Source organism: Pseudorasbora parva, chromosome 1, assembly GCF_024679245.1.
Source record: "Pseudorasbora parva isolate DD20220531a chromosome 1, ASM2467924v1, whole genome shotgun sequence".
Lineage (NCBI taxonomy): Eukaryota > Metazoa > Chordata > Actinopteri > Cypriniformes > Gobionidae > Pseudorasbora > Pseudorasbora parva.
The window spans coordinates 52,406,043-52,423,608 of record NC_090172.1 but is presented as its reverse complement, the minus strand read 5'-3'; the positions used below and the strand labels follow the sequence as shown (position 1 = coordinate 52,423,608).

Here is a 17,566-nt window from a genome sequence, read left to right as displayed (position 1 = left end):
TGTTGGTTTAATGACCAAAGGGTCAAGCTGTGTTTTATTTGTCAGTAGTCATTGTGAAAGGCAATTTAATGGACTGACGATTCAGTGTAGATGGACAGTTTGTAGCTAACTGTATATTATTATGACTGCATTAGAAACTTGAAATGCGTTTGCCCTTTAACCCAAAAGCTACATTTATGTCTGCAACTATGAAAAAAACACTCATATTAGATTTGTTTGAAAAAAGTCTTGGACATAAACCCCAAATCGATATTTTCTCATATAGTGCACAGAAGAAGAAAAAAATATGGCTTGTTTATTTGTGCATTACTGAAGTGTCTGATGAATCTGTGTACAAAGAACCATGCAAATGACAAAATGATTGGAAAAGTCCTGCATATATCATCAGAGTGAAGTATGTTGTTTTACAGGAAGGACCCATTTTTAAATGAAGCAAACAGATGAATTGTTCACAATAAGACATAACATGCATTGAGAAAATAAGGTACATTTTCATTTGATGCTGACTTTAAATAATGATTAATGTAAAATGTTAGCTTTGTGCTTGAGTTGACATTTAATTATTAATGTAAGAATTGAATAAAGAGAAACAAATAAATATATTTAGGGTATAATCTTTATAACAGAATCCACAATGTACAAACAAAAAGTAATGAACATTTTGTAAAGCTGTTAGCAAACCATAACGATGGAGCCTGGTTCCTGCCTGCAGAGACAAATATATTGCGTAGTAAAATGACAGATTTTTGACAGACCAGACCAACTATATGCAATTAATTCTAACAACAAACATATATTTATTTATGGATTCAAATATCTACATGACATGAGGTAAAGCTCAGATCTCAGATCTAGCAACTTACCTCTGTGCTCAAGCATGAGTTCGCCTTCATACTGGGCCATGCCGAGTGCTTGCCTTTGTTCACTGTCTAATTCTGCCCACTGCTCCTCTGTCACAGCACACGCTTGTTCAGAGCTCAGCCAAGACAGCTGTGTGGCACTGAATACCACCTGAAATAATGAGACACATGTCTGGTGAACAACTGTTGGCAACAATTTGGAGTCTTACTTGCATTGATCTTTGGTTGGAAGCTCTCAGTTTCAGTTAAGTCATCTAAGAAACACAAATGCTCATTAAGGCCAACTACAAATACTGTGTATATATATTTTTTGAACAACTAGTTGCTGGGTTGCTTAACCAACACTAACTCACTAATTAAGTAATTGACTTTAATTGACCTTATTTTTTATACTGTTATCTGAGGTAAACTTATGACATTTGCATTTGTTTTTACATTCCAAATCTGTACAAAATCTGTACACTCTCTCCTGAAACGCTCGGTTTTTATGTGTGTGCCGCACTGAAGACTTGGAAGTAAACGCCCACGGATTGGATAAGATTTGCATATTTTAATGAGCTTCAGCTCCCCTGTCAGTAGATGTGAAAGGTTGTTTTGAAAGCGTGTGGGGAAATGGCAACTGAAACGAATCGCCCACAGGCCTCGAAAAATATCTTTATTAAACAAACACAATGATTTATCTCTCATCCGCCTGCTATTGATTGGAATGTTTTTTTTTATTATTTGGCCTGCCTGATCTGTGGATATAAGCGCGAACTATACACACACACACACACACACACACACACACACACACACACACACACACACACACACACACACACACACACACACACACACACACACACACACAATACATAATCAATAGATGTCAAATGATCTGTAACAATGCAGTACTATTGCATATAAAGAACATCTTATATACCCACTTTAGTGTGTTGCTTCATTTGTGTAACCTCATCCTGTCAGCAAATCCAGTCTCTTGCTTACAAATGAATCCATGGTGAAATTTATGAACAAACGTGCAATGTCTTCCCAACGTGAGCTGGATATTCATGAAAAATAAAGTTCATCCATGCATTGGAATCTGAATGAAGCTTATGCAGCATGTTTATTGCTGCCTTAGAAGTTGGATCCGGTTTAGTTCTGTGTAGACCTATGTCATGTCAGGTACAAGTCAGTGGGTGGGGCTAAAGAATCAGGCTTTGTTCTTATTCTGTTAGAGCGGTGTTTCACCACACAATGACATCAAGGTGTGGCATATTCTGAGATTGATCATTTTGCTGGGCCTGGTGTCTGTAAAAGCTTTTCTTTGACTAACAAGGAAGTTTTCAGCTTTGAAAGTTACAGGATATTCTTTTATTACCATGACCTTTTATATATCAAAATATGCAATTCATGACACCTTTAACTGGATGATGACCTCTACAATTACACTGGTTTGGGATTCACCTGATTCTGTCAACCCTGTTTACACCTGGTATTAAGATGCATACTTATCAATCCGGCCCCAAGTGGACGACATAAAATGGTGTAAATGGGGTCTAAAACATTGAGCTTTTCAACTTTTGACCACCTCCAGAGATAGTCAAAATCGACTTTTGTGTTCGAATGTGGTTGAACTCTCCACCTAAAAAAGCGCCAATGGGAGCACTCATTTTAGCTATTTATGGAAATGTTTGTGCAAATGTATGTGTTGGTTTTATCTGTCCTATTCTATTTATAAGCTTATTATAAGCTCTGCATATAAGCTTAATAAAGCCTGAACCTCATCATCGGTCCATCTGTGGTATTTTTTTAAACTCCATTGTTGATTCAAATATCACACAACTCACTACACGCACTGCAACATCCTTTAAAAAATGGTGGTTGAAATAAAACACTGTGTTGAGTCAACCATTAAAAATGCTGCATGAACTCAACCAATCAGCATCTTTAGCGCCCAAGTCCTACACCCGAAAGTTCCTTAACTTTAAAAACAATACTACCTCATGAGCAGTGACTTTCTGAGGAGGACCCTAGTCTCTGTGGTAAAGTACCACAAGAGTACCACCCCAAAGTCCCCATTTCCTGGTGAAAGGTCCTGCGATGGAAATGGGGCTTATATGTGAAACCATGCATGGCCTAAACTTTTATCTGAATGTATATGTAGCAGGAGTGCTGTAGATAGGAAGAATTGAACTGTCAAACAGGTGCGGCCATGTTTACCATTTTTCCGGCATAATTTTGCAGGCGAAATAAATACAATCATTTTAACAGGAATCCATGTGATTGAGAATTGCGCTTTTTAGATTTCCCAAAGCAGATTTCCCAAAGGGTTCAAGTATGTTGTGTGTATTTGGCACGTTGACCAAGAAAAAGTTGCTTAGTTTGAAAGTGACGCTTGTATGATCTTTGCTTCAAGCAATGCTAAACTATTGACAATAGACAGAAATGAGAAAGACAAATATAGGAATATACATTATATTCTATATATATAAATATACATAAAACATTCTACCTCCTTCAAGTGTTACAATGAACAGAAGGATGCCAAATGAAAGAAAATAAATGAAAGCATAAATATCTGTCACTTACAGCCAATTTTCTTGGAGGTATCAAGGTTATTGCTGTTGGCGTCAGTCCTTCCACTTGCTCTTTTATAAGTGCAGACAATACCATATCTTCCAGCCCAGCTGAGGAGAGAGAATTGGTTTGTCTTATTCTTTTATGAGCCTGCCCACTTTGGCATGTGTATTTTGTCCAATGAACTGATTGTAATTGAATCCACAGTCAGTACCTGCCAAAGTCCCAATCTCAGTAAAGACCTCAGAGCCCCAGCTGCTGACTGGACCAAAGCCCAGAGGATTTGATAGGCGTGACGTCAACGCCTCGATCTGCTGCTCAGAACATGGCAGTACCATCTCCCCCAGAAACAAAGTGGCCACACTAATGGACACAAACACAACTTCAAATAATTTAGGGTGAATCATATTACATTTTGGATTGTGCACATAGATTTGTCCACTGACCTTAGGTTAAAAGGATCTAGACGGGAAATTTCAGAGGAACTGAAGCCACAAAGCAGATGTCCAAGGGAAACAAGCTCCACTACATCAAGTTCTTCAGGCTTCCGTTTAAGTCGCTTCATTATGCCAAGGACAACTGCTCTCATCTGTAAAAAAAAACAAAAACAAAAAACAAGAAAAAACTAAAAGTGAAAGTGAAGTATCTTCCCTGATTACGATATCCGGCTAACCCGTACTGAAAAAAACATACTTTCTTTGCGTTCCACCCATTGAGATCCCCAAGATGGGCCACCACTGTCAGACTAGACAAGTTGACAGCCTGTAGCTCTCTTTCCCCCATTTCAGTCACTATGCAACCCAGTTCCAACACCTGTTCTGGTTTAAGCTGCCTCACTGGTTTATACACCTGTGATAAAGATTATTGTGTGAGAAAAAAACATTTCATAATCATTACGCTTTAGGACAAGCACAAGTGGCTTAACTGGTCTGAGTTCCATCCAAAGTGCTTCACGTTGGTCTGCATCAAGTGTGTCATCCTGACCAATGAACTCAACACATGTTTTCAGCTCCCTCCTCTTCATTCGATTCAGCTGATAGGACCTCCAGGCCGAGGGAAATGTCCCCTTAATGTCTGCGCAGCTTGGGATGGGCCCTAGTAGGAAACAATATATATTTTGCCTTTTCAAAGAGGTCATAAATAACATTTGATGAATTCTGTACCCAACTCACCCCTTCTCATCCACCATCGACCTTTAACGATCCTTTGGGTCAGACTGTTCATCTTTTCTCGTAGTCCTTTCAGGTCTAAACAAGCCTTACCCACGTCACTGTTTTTCCAAAGCCACTGGCTCATCAGAACCTGTTCAACTGTGTCTCTACCTAAATCACCCTTGAAGGAAATGTTTTAAGGTTTAATGTGATCCTGCATCATACTGAGATTTAGTCTATTGGATAGACTTGTTTCCCTTACCAGTGGTAGGGATCTTATCTGCTGAGGTGAAAGGGTGAACAGTAGTCTTCCCACATGCTCAACATCCCCAACTGTCCATGTTTTTGGTTCTCTGTTGCAAATAACAGGGACTGTCAAATTCCCAATACAGATTTGTATTTTGCTTGCAGAACAAGGAACTAAATTTCAGAACATAGAGGTTGTCAGGAAAATAAAAAATGGAACTACTTTTTCTCACCCCAGCATGCTCCTTTCTGTAAGTAAAGCTGATATTTGTCTGAAGGTGTCAGAGGGCAAGCAATACTGTTTTAGCTCCTCCAGTCGTAGTTTCAGAGCCTCTCTATCCATATGAGCCAACACATCCCTGTCCAGGAATGGGAGAAGAGGGCCGAGCAAGTCCATGAAGGCCCCAGTGAGGCCATCTTCAGAGATGCTCTATCAGTGGAGATAAAAGGATGAAAAGAAGAATTTTGATAACAATGTGTATAACTTATGTCTGCACAATTTGATCATTTGGGATATTTTACTTGGCTTACATTACTGTTCCATTGTTTGGGGTCAGTACTTAGAGATATAAATTCTGACATTATAACTCAATCATTGCGAGTTTGCAACTTCTTTTCTCAGATTTGTGAGATGCAACTGCAAATTATAAAGTCCAACTCTAAGGAATGATGATTTTTTTCTTAGAATTGCAAGTATTTCATACAATTCTGTATGTAAACTTACAATTGCGAGAAAAAAAGAAATCACATTTGTGAGATAAAAAATTGCAGTTACCTTGTTAATTGTTTATTCAGTGGTTTAAACAAGCTTCCATACATAAGTGACTCATAAAAACATTTAAAAAAATAATAATATTAATGCTAATCTTTTGAATGGTAGTCAAAAAACAAACAAAAAAACATCCAAACCACATCCATATAATCCAGATATTTTTTGGGGGGAAATATGTTTCTGCATAAAATGGGATTTCAAGTATTATTATTTTTTATAAAATAAAAAAAAAAAAAAAAAAAAACAGTTGTGGGTGAGATCACTTTCATCTGGGTCACTGTGAAACTTTTAAGAAATCTTCCAACTGCATTCAGTTCACTCATGCCAATTTGAACATCTGCAATGATTTCCCTCTTACAAGTACACTGATGGCTTTCTCTGCCAAGGCCGTTTGCTTATGTCGTGGTAGCTGCAGAAAGTCAATAAAGTGTTGCTGAACATGGTCTAGTACACTTATGAATGAGGAGTTAGACAGGTGCTCCATCATCGTCAACCTGTGAGACAAAATACATCAATAAGACCCTGCAAGTTAAAGAAAGAACAAGTGACAATCTGAGTAGTCAACTACTGATCTTACGGTAATGTTGCAGCAAATGAGGGGTCTAAATCATTTATATCAATATCAGGCTGTTTCCGTAGCTCCACCACAATGCATTTCCTCTGTTGAAAGATAACATAAATTTTGTTCATTTTCTCTCCCTTTGCATGTCTATTGCAGACACGCTAATGTTCCTTTTCCTAGTCAGTTGAGTCATATACATTCATAATGAAAAACATTAGAGAGGCCCATTACTTAACGTACCACAAGCAATGTTAAATAATTTGATTATACGGTTATATTACTTACTCAAATTTTACATTAGGACAGCAAAGGCTTTTAATGGTAATGTGTATATTAAAAAGACTGTTTCTCATATTCTTACCAAACCAGGTCTAAGTCCTCCTGGCAATTTAGTGAGGAACTGCAACAATTCTGAGAAGCCCGACTCGTTTACCCATAGCTTCAGCCATTCACAGCTCATGCCACCTGCAATACGACCTAGATCTCTTCAGTGGGAAATAAACGTGATGTTCAGTTACAGATTAGCATGTAAAAAACAAAGGTAAAGTAAAAAGTAAAATATAGCCAGTAAGGCTAGCTGACCAATCAACCATCATAAAGTTTAATAATGCTTGATATCACTTACAGTAGTGACTCTCTTGTGATGTTTACGGTCCGCTGAATCATTTTGAACAGCATTTGAGCCTGTTGTGTCAAATACAACAAGTGAGTCTGAGAAACTGGATCACCCTTAAGGTTGTATCTGATACACTTTTGGCTGAGACAAAGTCTCTTTAAAGTGGGTGATTATTAATTTATATTCCCAGGTAGAGGCTATTGTACCACATTAAGATCCATTTGCTTGATGGCAGTTGAGGGGCTCAGATTATTAATTTACTGAAAGGCTCCTTTGAAGCATGACAAATAATCCACCAAAGAACTTTGAGAATGCTGGCAAGCGCAGTAGAGGGCACTGAATGTAATGTACAATGTGGTACAAAGCCAAAGGTATGAAATTAGGGCTGTACCTGTTGATGAGACCAGGGCATATGCTTATACAGAGATATGTGTTGAAGAACTGTCTCTCCGTTTAGATCTGTCATTAATTTCTTCAAAGAGACGAATGGAAGAAGACACTGCAGTTGCTGTGTTTTTTGTACAGATGTGCGTTCCAGAGCCTTCAAACAAACAGAAAGTTATCATGCACCAACAGATCAAACCAATCTAATGCATAAGCACAAATGGTGAAATGGTGATTGTTTTGTCTAGAGTACAAGCACAAGAAGTTTAAACCTGTTGTAGTGCAAAATGGACCATTGCTCGATGAGCAGGTTTGAGGTCAGACAGCAGTAAACTCCAACACTGACAATCAGGTGCAGACTCGGGTACAACCAGCTTTCTCAAGAAAGAAGGCCCCAGGCCCGGGAACAATGGCTTCAATCTGCAGAGTGTGTTGGCACTGAACTAAACAAGATTGAGACTGTGAACACAAGACTCACTTAAAGTATCATAATGAGACTGGTGTACAGCTTACATTTGTTTCTTCTGCTATTTTGTTCAGTATCTGGAATGCCTGCATTGAAAAAAATGGAAAATATAGGGGAAATGATGTAATGCACTTCCAGTGAAAATATGCAATAGAATTTACTCATGGTTGTGCAAAATTCAGAATTGAGGAAATTGGCTTCTGCCCAGTGGACCCTTTTCACAGAATGTGATGATGTGAAACCTCACACAGGTACTAACATCTAGCTAAGTTAAAACTCAACTATCTAGCAAAAAATCGACTATGACAACTATGAGCACATTATTTGACTGACAGATGCATTTTTATGGACTTCAAAAACAGAGCAACAATCCCTGCCATTATAAAGCTTGGATTAACCAGGACTTTCTTAATATAATTCAACTTTTATTTGTCTGAAAGAAGAATGTCATATACACCTAGGATGACTTGAGGGTGAGTAAATCATAGGCTAATTTTCATTTTTGGGCGAACTATCCCTTTAAGGCAACATTTAATGTGTCTTGAAAAACTTTGCTTGTCAAGTTAAAAATTAATATAATAAATCCGCCTCCTGTTCAGTTGAATTGGAATTTAAAAGGCCTTTTCAATTCAGTTCTGAATTGTGCAGAACACTGCATTCTAATGCTTACCTGTGCAGGTGGGAAACTTGGCATGTCTGGCAGAGTTACCAGATCCAACAACTCATTTGAGGACAACGGGTCCAAAAATGTAGCGCCCATTTGTGGCAGCATACCATGTAATGAGGCCATTGCCGATGCTGATAAGATGCTGGCATTTAAAGATTTAAGGGCCGTTCCAAGCCAATGCGACAGCTGCGGATAAAATAAATCTACATGAATAACTACATGATTAAACATTATTATACAATGCACAAAATCTAAAAAAATATATATAATAATAATTAAAACAGGCTCACTCTGCCACTTCCACTGATGTGACCCTCTGATACACATCGGGCCAGCTGCTGCCACAGGACGGGCGAGAGATTTGATGAAGACAGTAGCTGCTGTAAGTCCTCAGAGTCCAGGTAACACATAAGAACTCCTAACCTGTTGTGATAAACATGGTGTTTTGTCTTGTACATGTTATATATAAACGTTAAATGAAATTGAACTAAATTTGGACCTCATTATGTTGTCACTCGTCAGGTTCTTCCCCCTGCCGAAGACAGTACGAAGTACATGGCGCCCCCTTGTGGCATCTAGACTGCTGTTCCCCAGCATCTCCATCAAGGGGGTGAGCTGTAGGACAAACATTCAGATGTTACTTTCAGCATGTGAAAAGTGGTGGGGGTTGGGTTGAGGAGTGAAGCAGGAGATGTTACTTACTTGTTGAGATGAAAGCTGCTGAAAGTGACTGACTGGGAGATGTGGAAGTAAGGGTAGAACGGACCTGAGGAAGTAGGGAGGCCAAGAAGGGACATCTCCAGCTTCACTGGACTGCAACAGGCGTTTAACGAAGGCTTGTTTTTGTAGAGACTTCATCTCAGAGCTGTGATCACTAATAGCCAACAGTCTGGAGTGATTGAACGAGAGATGAAATCATGATCATATGGAGAATTGAATTGTGATGATATAATTTTGATATGATCCACTTACACACTTTCATTGACCATGAGAGAGGCAGGGAAGGTCATAATGTCAGAAACAGACATATATGGTATAAATTGGGAGAGATCGATGAAAAGCTCTGGTGTGACACGTGGAAACTTGTGAATGAAAGCAGCTGTCATGGTTTCCATGGCCTCTTGTTCTTTTGGAGAAACCTGTGAATGACACCAGTTATATGTACATATACTCCTAAGTTGGAATGCATGATACATTTTTATTATATTGGTTAATTGATACTGTTGGTTAAGTCATACTGTTCCTTATGTTTCAATGCAAAAATTACTATTACGTACTATAAATGTATCAGCCAGAATCATTTTAATTTCAACTGAATCTTATATTACTTTTATTTTAGCCATAACATGAAAATGATTATCAGTATCATCCAGGTCTCACGCTTTTGGTGTAACATCTGAAATTACCTCAATCATGTCAAATGTTTTTGATCACCTGTATAGTTTCGACTTGAAGTTGATCCCAACTCTGATGAACATGGGAAAGGAATCTTTTCACAGCATCTTTTTCTGCCGACAGAACTACACTGCGAATACTCTCTCTGGGCATCTGTAGGTACTCCTTGGAGTGTATAAATGTCAGCATTAGATAATGACAAATTACTTCAGTTTTTTACTAACTAGCTTCAAGAAATTACAGTATGCATAGTGATAAACAATATTGGGTCTGTATTGGCTTTAACTAAAGGGTTTTAAAACTCAGTTATGAGAAAAATGTAAAATAATTATTTAAAAAAAAATAGGTTAAAGGTTTAGTTCACCCAAAAATTACATTTTATCATTAATGACTCACCCTAATGTCGTTCCACACCCGTAAGACCTCCGTTCATCTTCAGAACACAGTTTAAGATATTTTATATCTAGTCAGAGAGCGTATGCAAGTGTAAGCACACTATGCTGTCCATGTCCAAAAAGGGAATAAAAACATCATCAAAGTAGTCCATATGTGTTATCTTTATTCCCTTTCTGGACATAGACAGTATAGTGTGACTACACCTGCATACGCTCCCAGACTAAATATAAAATATATTAAACTGTGTTCTGAAGATGAACGGAGGTCTTATGGTTGTGGAACGACATTAGGGTGAGTCATTAATGACATCAATTGCATTTTTGGGTGTACTAAACCTTTAAACTTGTAACAATTTGTTCTAGTTTTAGCACAATGATAATTTTGGCGTCAACATGTCTTTATATCACACCACAATTAGTAATTTACTAACTTTCTCACATAGGAAAACAGGTTTTACATAAGCATACTTATAGCTAACTTCATATTTAAAAAATGGGGATTATCATATTTAGGGCTCTCTTGTTTCAAAAAGCTTGGCTGGATTGACTAGATCATTTACCATCCGAGATAATGAGTTATACCTGCATTAAAAATCTTAAAGCAGAATAGTTGCCTTCCCTCTGAATAAGATCCCACAGGACAGGCTGCTGGGGAGAAAAGCCTTTGAAACTGAATGCATCAAACTGCGTATGGTAATATAATAATAAATAATATCAGTAATAGCATGGAAAAACTATGCAATTTTTCAATGCATGACATACACTGAAACAGCTTAAAAGATCTTCTTTTAAGGTTGAGTTTTGCTCTCTCTTCAGGAAGACGCCAACAGTGTGAAGTACACTTAAGGATGCCTCTGGCCGTAGAGTGGTCCAGAAGGAAGCATTGTCCTGGAGGCTGGACAGAAGAATGGCCTGACCAAGGCCCTGACGCACCTCACGTTCTCCCTCCTCCAAACCCGCTGAGAGCCCTACCACAAAGTCCAACACTCGAAGCACGTAGCTTACTGTAGCCAACCAACCCGTGCGTTCATCCATTACTCCTTCACATAGAGTAAGCTTATGAATGGCATCTTGCAGAACGGGCAAGGGGTTCACACAAAGTTGAGAGGAGTCAAAGTCATACGGCGCTGGCAGCATGTCAAACAACTTCTGGAGGACGCACTTGGCATCCTGTGTTTCTTCAGAGTTTAAACAGTAGTCTAAGAGTGAAGGCTGCTTTTGAACTAACGTGAGGTACAGTGTGGTGTTTTTGCAAATATAGTCCTTCAAACTAGCTTTACTGCTGCAAAGCTCAAGGGCGGTGGAGTTCATAAATTGTTCTGCCTTCCAGTTCGAGTAATCGCAGGTGTCTTTGGGGGCACCATGAGCGTGATTAGGGACTTTGGAGCAGTACTCCGCCGCCCAGCTCCCATCCTGTGGTATTTGAGATGACTCATTTCCACACAAAGAGGCAATAAGGGCTGTGTTATTGGGCAGAAAACACCTTCTAAAATCATGGGCAGTTAGAGTTTTACTGCTTAGCAGTGCTAAGCAATCCTCTGTGGCATCTGGAGGAGATCCCCCAGAAACATCATTGGAGAGCTGAAGACACAGGTCATCAATACTTGATTGGTTGAGGAAATGGTAATCCCTTGTAGATTCTACCTGAGAAAATTTCACAGAAAAGTGATTCAGGCATTTATTCACACATAACACACATACATTGAGCGCATCAACACAGAAGCGTGTGTGTGCATTATGTGCGTCGCACACTAGAACATCATTGGTCCTCATGCAGCATGTACGTTTGAGCTTCTATGTTTATTATATATGATGTGCAGTGTTGAACACTATTTAGATGTAAATAAAACTAAATTGAATCTGTTCATCATATAAAGCAGTTGTGTCTCTTTACAAGACTTGGAATTAAATCATTAAAAAACCTTTTTGGATCTTCTAAATGTTTAGTTAACTGGGCTTTTGATGGAGGGACAGAAACCTGTCAGGTTTTTATTTAAAATATATCGTAAATTGTGTTTCAAACAATATGAGGATGAGTAAACAATGACATAAACTAAATGTAGCTCAGTATACCTGATGTGTATGTTGCAGCCAGAATGTAGAGTTGGCACACACAGTTCTGTTAAATTCGTGAGTGAAGAATTCGCTGCAAACGTGAACCCAAAGAAAATCTTCCTCTGCTGCCGAGAGGTACCAAGCAGCATCGGAGCAAGTCGCGTGCAGGTCTACCCCAAAATGGTTGACTTCGGGGTCCTGTGAGTCATCATCTCCATCGAAAAGATTACAGTAGAGGAAAACAGTAAAATTTGAGACCCCAGTGAGACCAGGGATAGAGGCATTACAGGCAGCTTCTAGAATCTCTGCTGAGGGTGAGGGGTTTGCATCACTCTGCTCATTGACTTTTGGCTGGGATTGGTGAAGACTAAGCCTTCTAGGTGAGTGCTGAGGTTTCACAGTCTTTGTTTCTGGAGAGGGGCAGGTCATGAAAGACGGCATGCTGGGTAAACCATCTGACCTGAAACCCATCGCTTGAGCGTTCCATGTCAAGTTATGTCTAATTCCCCTACAAAGAGGACAAAAAAAGATAAATGTATAATAATCTTCTTTATACACTTTATACACACAGTGTTTTGCTGATTTGTATGACACTTACCACAATATCAACTGCCTTAGGTCACCTTTACAAAGAAACAAAAGTGAATGGAAAAGTTCAGGGTGAATAGTTTATTGATACAAATCACAGATGATCGCAGAACACTGTTGATTAATTGTGGAAAATGGAGAGCCGGCCACTGTATTATACAATTGGCCTTGATGTAACAGCATAGCTGTGCACATAATACCAGGGGTATACGGTTACCAGCATAAATGAAAGAGGAGATTATACAGGCTATAGGATTTAGAGTAACAAAGATCTGTTTAATGACTAACAATGCCATTGTGATTTCAGTCAGTGTTGTGAGACATTCAGAATTGAATTGAGAATGCCTTTTAAAATCAAATTTCATATCTGACATTTGAATTGAAATATCATAAAGAATGCAGAACAGCATCAAATTTGAATTTAGAAAGTTGGAATTAAAACAAAATAAAAAGATGGCTGCAATTATTTTCTATACAAGCAAAAATGATGCTTGTTAAAGTCTTGCTTGAAAGTTTTGAGGTTTGAAGGCTTATAGGCTTTACAGACAAAACAAGATAGGGAGCTTATGAATATAGATTCATTAGGTCATGCATAAGTTGTATGCATTATAGATTTAAAAATCAAGCAGTACAATACTTGCCTACTGAACATCTTCCATGATGACTGTACTTCGATTCGCCCACCATGATGCTTACATCATCCAGCAGTGCCTTGGTCATATGTGACACTTTTCTTCTCAGATTACCATACACACTGCGGCCAACATTGTGCAGAAATCCACGTCTGAGGTTATCCAAGCCCTGCAGGAGGGCGGGATTGCGCTCTGCAAACTGTACTGCCCTTTCTCCTGCGTTTGACCTTGACAAAGCCTGAAGAAGCAGAGCCTGCATAGAAACAAGGCTCTCTGAATCGGTGCCCGATTTGTTCGACAAGAGCGGCTCCTCACGAAGCACCTCAGGTGGCACGAAGAAGGGTTTAAAACGTCCTGTAGAAAGTGTGGCATCCCTCTGATTGTTTTCCACACTCACAGGGTGTAGACTGACCACAGGTTTCCAGTTCCTGGTCTCCATAAAGCTGATGAGCTGATCAAGCCAGCTCAGGTTGAACGCACAATCATTTCGTCCTTTCAGGACACAGATGAAACCCTGGAGACCTGCAACGGCCTGGCCGTACGTCCCGCTGACCACAGCTTGAAGGACAGTTTCAAACAAAGCGCTGATGGTCTTCCAATTCTGAGCAACAAAAGTCAAGATGGGCTTTTGAGGCTGGCGTTCAGTAAGGGTCAAAATACTCTGTATTAACCCAAGAAGTCCATCCCAATGTGGGCTGCCCCTTAGCGACAGAAACAGATCCTGAAGCCTGAAGGTGGGACGAGGGGGAATTTTCCCGTCCCAAATTCCAAGTGATGTTTCCCTTCCAGTCTGAATAATAGAATAGAGCAGATTCTCCCAAAACTGGTCATCACTAAAAGGTTGCTGATGATCATCTATCTCAGCGCTCATCTCTTGCAGATACATGGAGATGTTATAAAGGAATCCTGACAGTCTGTTTCGATTTAAGGCTTTGTTTAAAGATGGGAGACTCTTGCTTTTCCTTGGCAGGACACCTAGAGACTTGAGACCACCCATAATGCTCCTCACTATGGAATGAATTTGTTGATCCTTTTGTCTTTCTGCTGGTGGCTGTACTCTGTGTGGATTCCATCCTCCGGCCTTCCTCCATATCTCAACAAGCTCTTTCAAAATTCTCTCCTTCTGGTCCTCTTTTTTGCTCGCTAACATGAGAGAACCATTCATATAAGTTAGACTGTGAAACAAATTGAGTCAATGTAGTAACATCAGCCAGAATTGTCTTACCTCCAGCAATGGTTGATACTTGTTCCAGTAAAAGCAAAATCACAACAATTCCCAACTTGCCCATCCTAAGTTCCTTTGCCTCAAGGTATCATGGACAAAGTCATTTTGTTGTCCTTGTAAGACGACATTTATGTTCCTTTAGGAGCTGACAGAGACATTCAGAGAGTAAAGTGTCACAGTGTGGCGTGCACATGAAATCTTAATGACTATCCGCTGTCACTTGGCTAAACTTTCACAAAGAAAAGTTAGCCACTTCAAGTCTAAAATAATAAATAGCAAAACCAATTATTGTCAATTTGTTCTTTTTCAGTTGTGTCTTTAAAATATTTAAATAGTAGGATTAAATGTGGATATTTTGCATGCTATTACAAAACAGACTGAACAAAGGGTTTTGCAATACTTACCCAAATGCATTTTGTCTTAACAAATAAAACATAAAATGGTGACATATCCTATATTTGTAAAACACCATTAGATTTTTTTTAGTACTTACATATGTACAGTTGTGTCTGTTTAGTCCTGTCCGTATCTGTGAAAATAGATTGGATGTGTCTAGGATTGCGAGTGTGAGCCAATTTTTTCTCAGTCTTTCTCTCTATATCCCCCTCTCTCACTTTCTCTCTCAGCATTTGTCACTTTTTGATCCGCTCCCCCTCCCAGTCTTTGAGATTCAATTGGATCCTCAAAAGCTAAAGCTTCATGTTTCAGCAACATCGTCCCATCATGTGCCAGCTGACTGTGTGCTGGAGTGAGAGGCCAGAGGCTCAGGGATGTAATATGAGAAAAGAGAAAGGCCAAGGAACTTTAAGAGGGTATACTCTTGTATCACAAGGCAATTTCATAGTAATTAAGATTAAAGGAGTTACAAAGGTAGGTCATTACTTCGACTGAGGCTAAAATGGCACACAGTAGATATACAATTGATAATGCACACTTGCTGCATAATAAACAATCAGCTGAATAAGATATTTTGATGGTGATATTCCCAAAAATCACTTATTCTTTATAGTGATAATGACACATACTGCCAGTGTTATTTTAGCATTATTTAGTTACTGCTTATTATTAATAGTTTTCATTTTAGTAATTTGATGTTTTTATCCAATTTGATCAACATATTGTTCCCTTTAAAAGCTTATATAAAGCACTTAATCATAATTAAATCCGTATATGCACCCACTTTTATTCCTCAATCTGACATCTCATGAGGTAATTTTCACCTGTGCCAACACTGACATAACACAGTACCCTTGTCCTTATGGGTATTGTTTTTCTTATGTGGCAGCCAGCAGGTCGCCTACAGCTGTCATAAAACAAAAGTGTCCCTAAGCCACCGTCGACACACAATCAGGCCCTTCACTGATGTTTGAAATCATCTCTCTCTTGTCTGAGGTCTGTCTACAGCACCTGAAACCTGAGTGGGTTGAGTGAAAGGCCTAGTACAGCCTCCCCACAAGCCTTTTAATTCTGTGTTGCTGTCGCCTGCAGCGGAACAATAACTTCCTCTTGTATTATTGATGCCTGAGGGAGCGGCGGTCACTCGGCAGCATGGAGCTCAGTTGGCTGCAGGAATATTAAATGAGAAACTTTACTCCTCACGCCTTTGACTAACTCAACTCAAATCGCACACAGCAGTCAGCTTGTTTGTTTGCTCTGACATTCATATGACTAAAACAATGCTCATATATATATATATATATATATATATATATATATATATATATATATATATATATATATATATAATTATATATAATAAGTATTAGTTGCTGGGAATTGAAATAAAAAACTGTTAAAAGAGTTTATAGATCCAAAGTAGACTGACTCAAGACAAGTTAACTTCAGTTTATTCAAGTGTTCTACTAGTATACTTCTCTTAAACTTAGGTTTAAAAAAATAAGATGTAAATTTTACATAATTATTAAACTTAGTTTAGTCTTATTAAACTTACATTGTCTGAAAATGTAGATTAAAATATTGAAACAGATATGTTCCTAATTCTGCGTATCTGAATTTTTGTGTAGGCTAGCCCTAAAAGTGTACATAGGAATTTACTTAAAATCTACTTTACTCTTTAAGTTACAATAAAATGTTTTTTAAAATTAGTTAAAGTACAGTTAAAGGTATATTTAAAATCTCTCTCTCTCTCTCTCTCTCTCTCTCTCTCTCTCTCTCTCTCTCTCTCTCTATATATATATATATAGCTGTAAGTGCACAACTATATATATATATATATATATATATATATATATATATATATATATATATATATATATATATATATATATATAGTTGTGCACTTACAGCTCTTACAGCTGTTACACTTATAGTACACTTTTAAATAATAAAATTGGGTCACTTTAGTCCCAAGCAGTATTAAAATGGTACACTTACAAGCTTGCTACTAGTACACATGGATATTAGTATACTTTCTACATAAAGTATACTCAAAAATATACTTGAACATTGCTTAAGTTTACTTCATAAAATTAACATGAAGAACTTTTTTGTAAGGAAAGTCTATCAACTTAGACTAAATAGAGTACCAAAACATCTTTTAGTCCAATGTGTGACATCCCAGGATGTCCTTCGATAAAGAGTAGGGGTGTAACCCTGGTATCCTGATCAAATTTGCCCATTGGCCTCTGTCCATCATGGCCTCCTAATCCCTATATAATGATTGGCTTAATCATTCCTCTCCACCAATCAGCTGGTGTGTGGTAGGCGTTCTGGTGCAATATGGCTGCCGTTGCATCATCCAGGTGGATGCTGCACACTGGTGGTGGTTGAAGAGACCCCCCCCCCCCCCATATGTAAAGCACTTTGAGTGCTATATAAAAAAAAGCGCTATATAAATGTAATGAATTATTATTACTATTATTATTATTATGTGCAAAATATCAAGTAAATTTGGTCCTGAAATGTATAACTTTTGAGATGGGAGAAAAAAATAAATGTCTATTCCTTTGCAAACAAAGTTTATTGAG

General features: G+C 38.4%; 1 protein-coding gene across 1 annotated transcript; it reads right to left on the bottom strand.

The window, feature by feature from the left end:
- Window positions 1–581: 581 nt before the first annotated feature.
- On the bottom strand, window positions 582–15,244 carry LOC137085611 (stereocilin). The gene is made up of 30 exons (XM_067451954.1): window positions 15,073–15,244; window positions 14,580–14,724; window positions 13,364–14,497; window positions 12,733–12,757; window positions 12,153–12,642; window positions 10,842–11,723; window positions 10,662–10,724; window positions 9,724–9,849; window positions 9,262–9,428; window positions 8,992–9,178; window positions 8,789–8,904; window positions 8,580–8,712; window positions 8,293–8,475; window positions 7,670–7,708; window positions 7,429–7,599; window positions 7,164–7,313; window positions 6,782–6,840; window positions 6,518–6,641; window positions 6,172–6,254; window positions 5,953–6,088; window positions 5,056–5,252; window positions 4,839–4,929; window positions 4,598–4,757; window positions 4,351–4,520; window positions 4,119–4,274; window positions 3,872–4,014; window positions 3,640–3,788; window positions 3,438–3,535; window positions 864–1,011; window positions 582–706 (listed from the first exon to the last, which is right to left on the bottom strand). The coding sequence occupies exons 2-30, from the start codon at window positions 14,641–14,643 to the stop codon at window positions 618–620; spliced, it is 5,733 nt and encodes a 1,910-aa protein (XP_067308055.1). The 5' UTR covers window positions 14,644–14,724; window positions 15,073–15,244; the 3' UTR covers window positions 582–617.
- Between the last annotated feature and the right edge of the window lie 2,322 nt (window positions 15,245–17,566).

Excerpts from the sequence above, each read along its gene's own strand:
- LOC137085611 (XM_067451954.1), bottom strand. The coding sequence starts at position 14,643 with ATGGGCAAGTTGGGAATTGTTGTGATTTTGCTTTTACTGGAACAAGTA. Across the intron at positions 4,521-4,597 it reads TCGATGGTGGATGAGAAGGG|GGCCCATCCCAAGCTGCGCA; the intron begins GTGAGTTGGGTA and ends GTTTCCTACTAG. Across the intron at positions 1,012-3,437 it reads TACCTCCAAGAAAATTGGCT|GTGGTATTCAGTGCCACACA; the intron begins GTAAGTGACAGA and ends TCATTATTTCAG.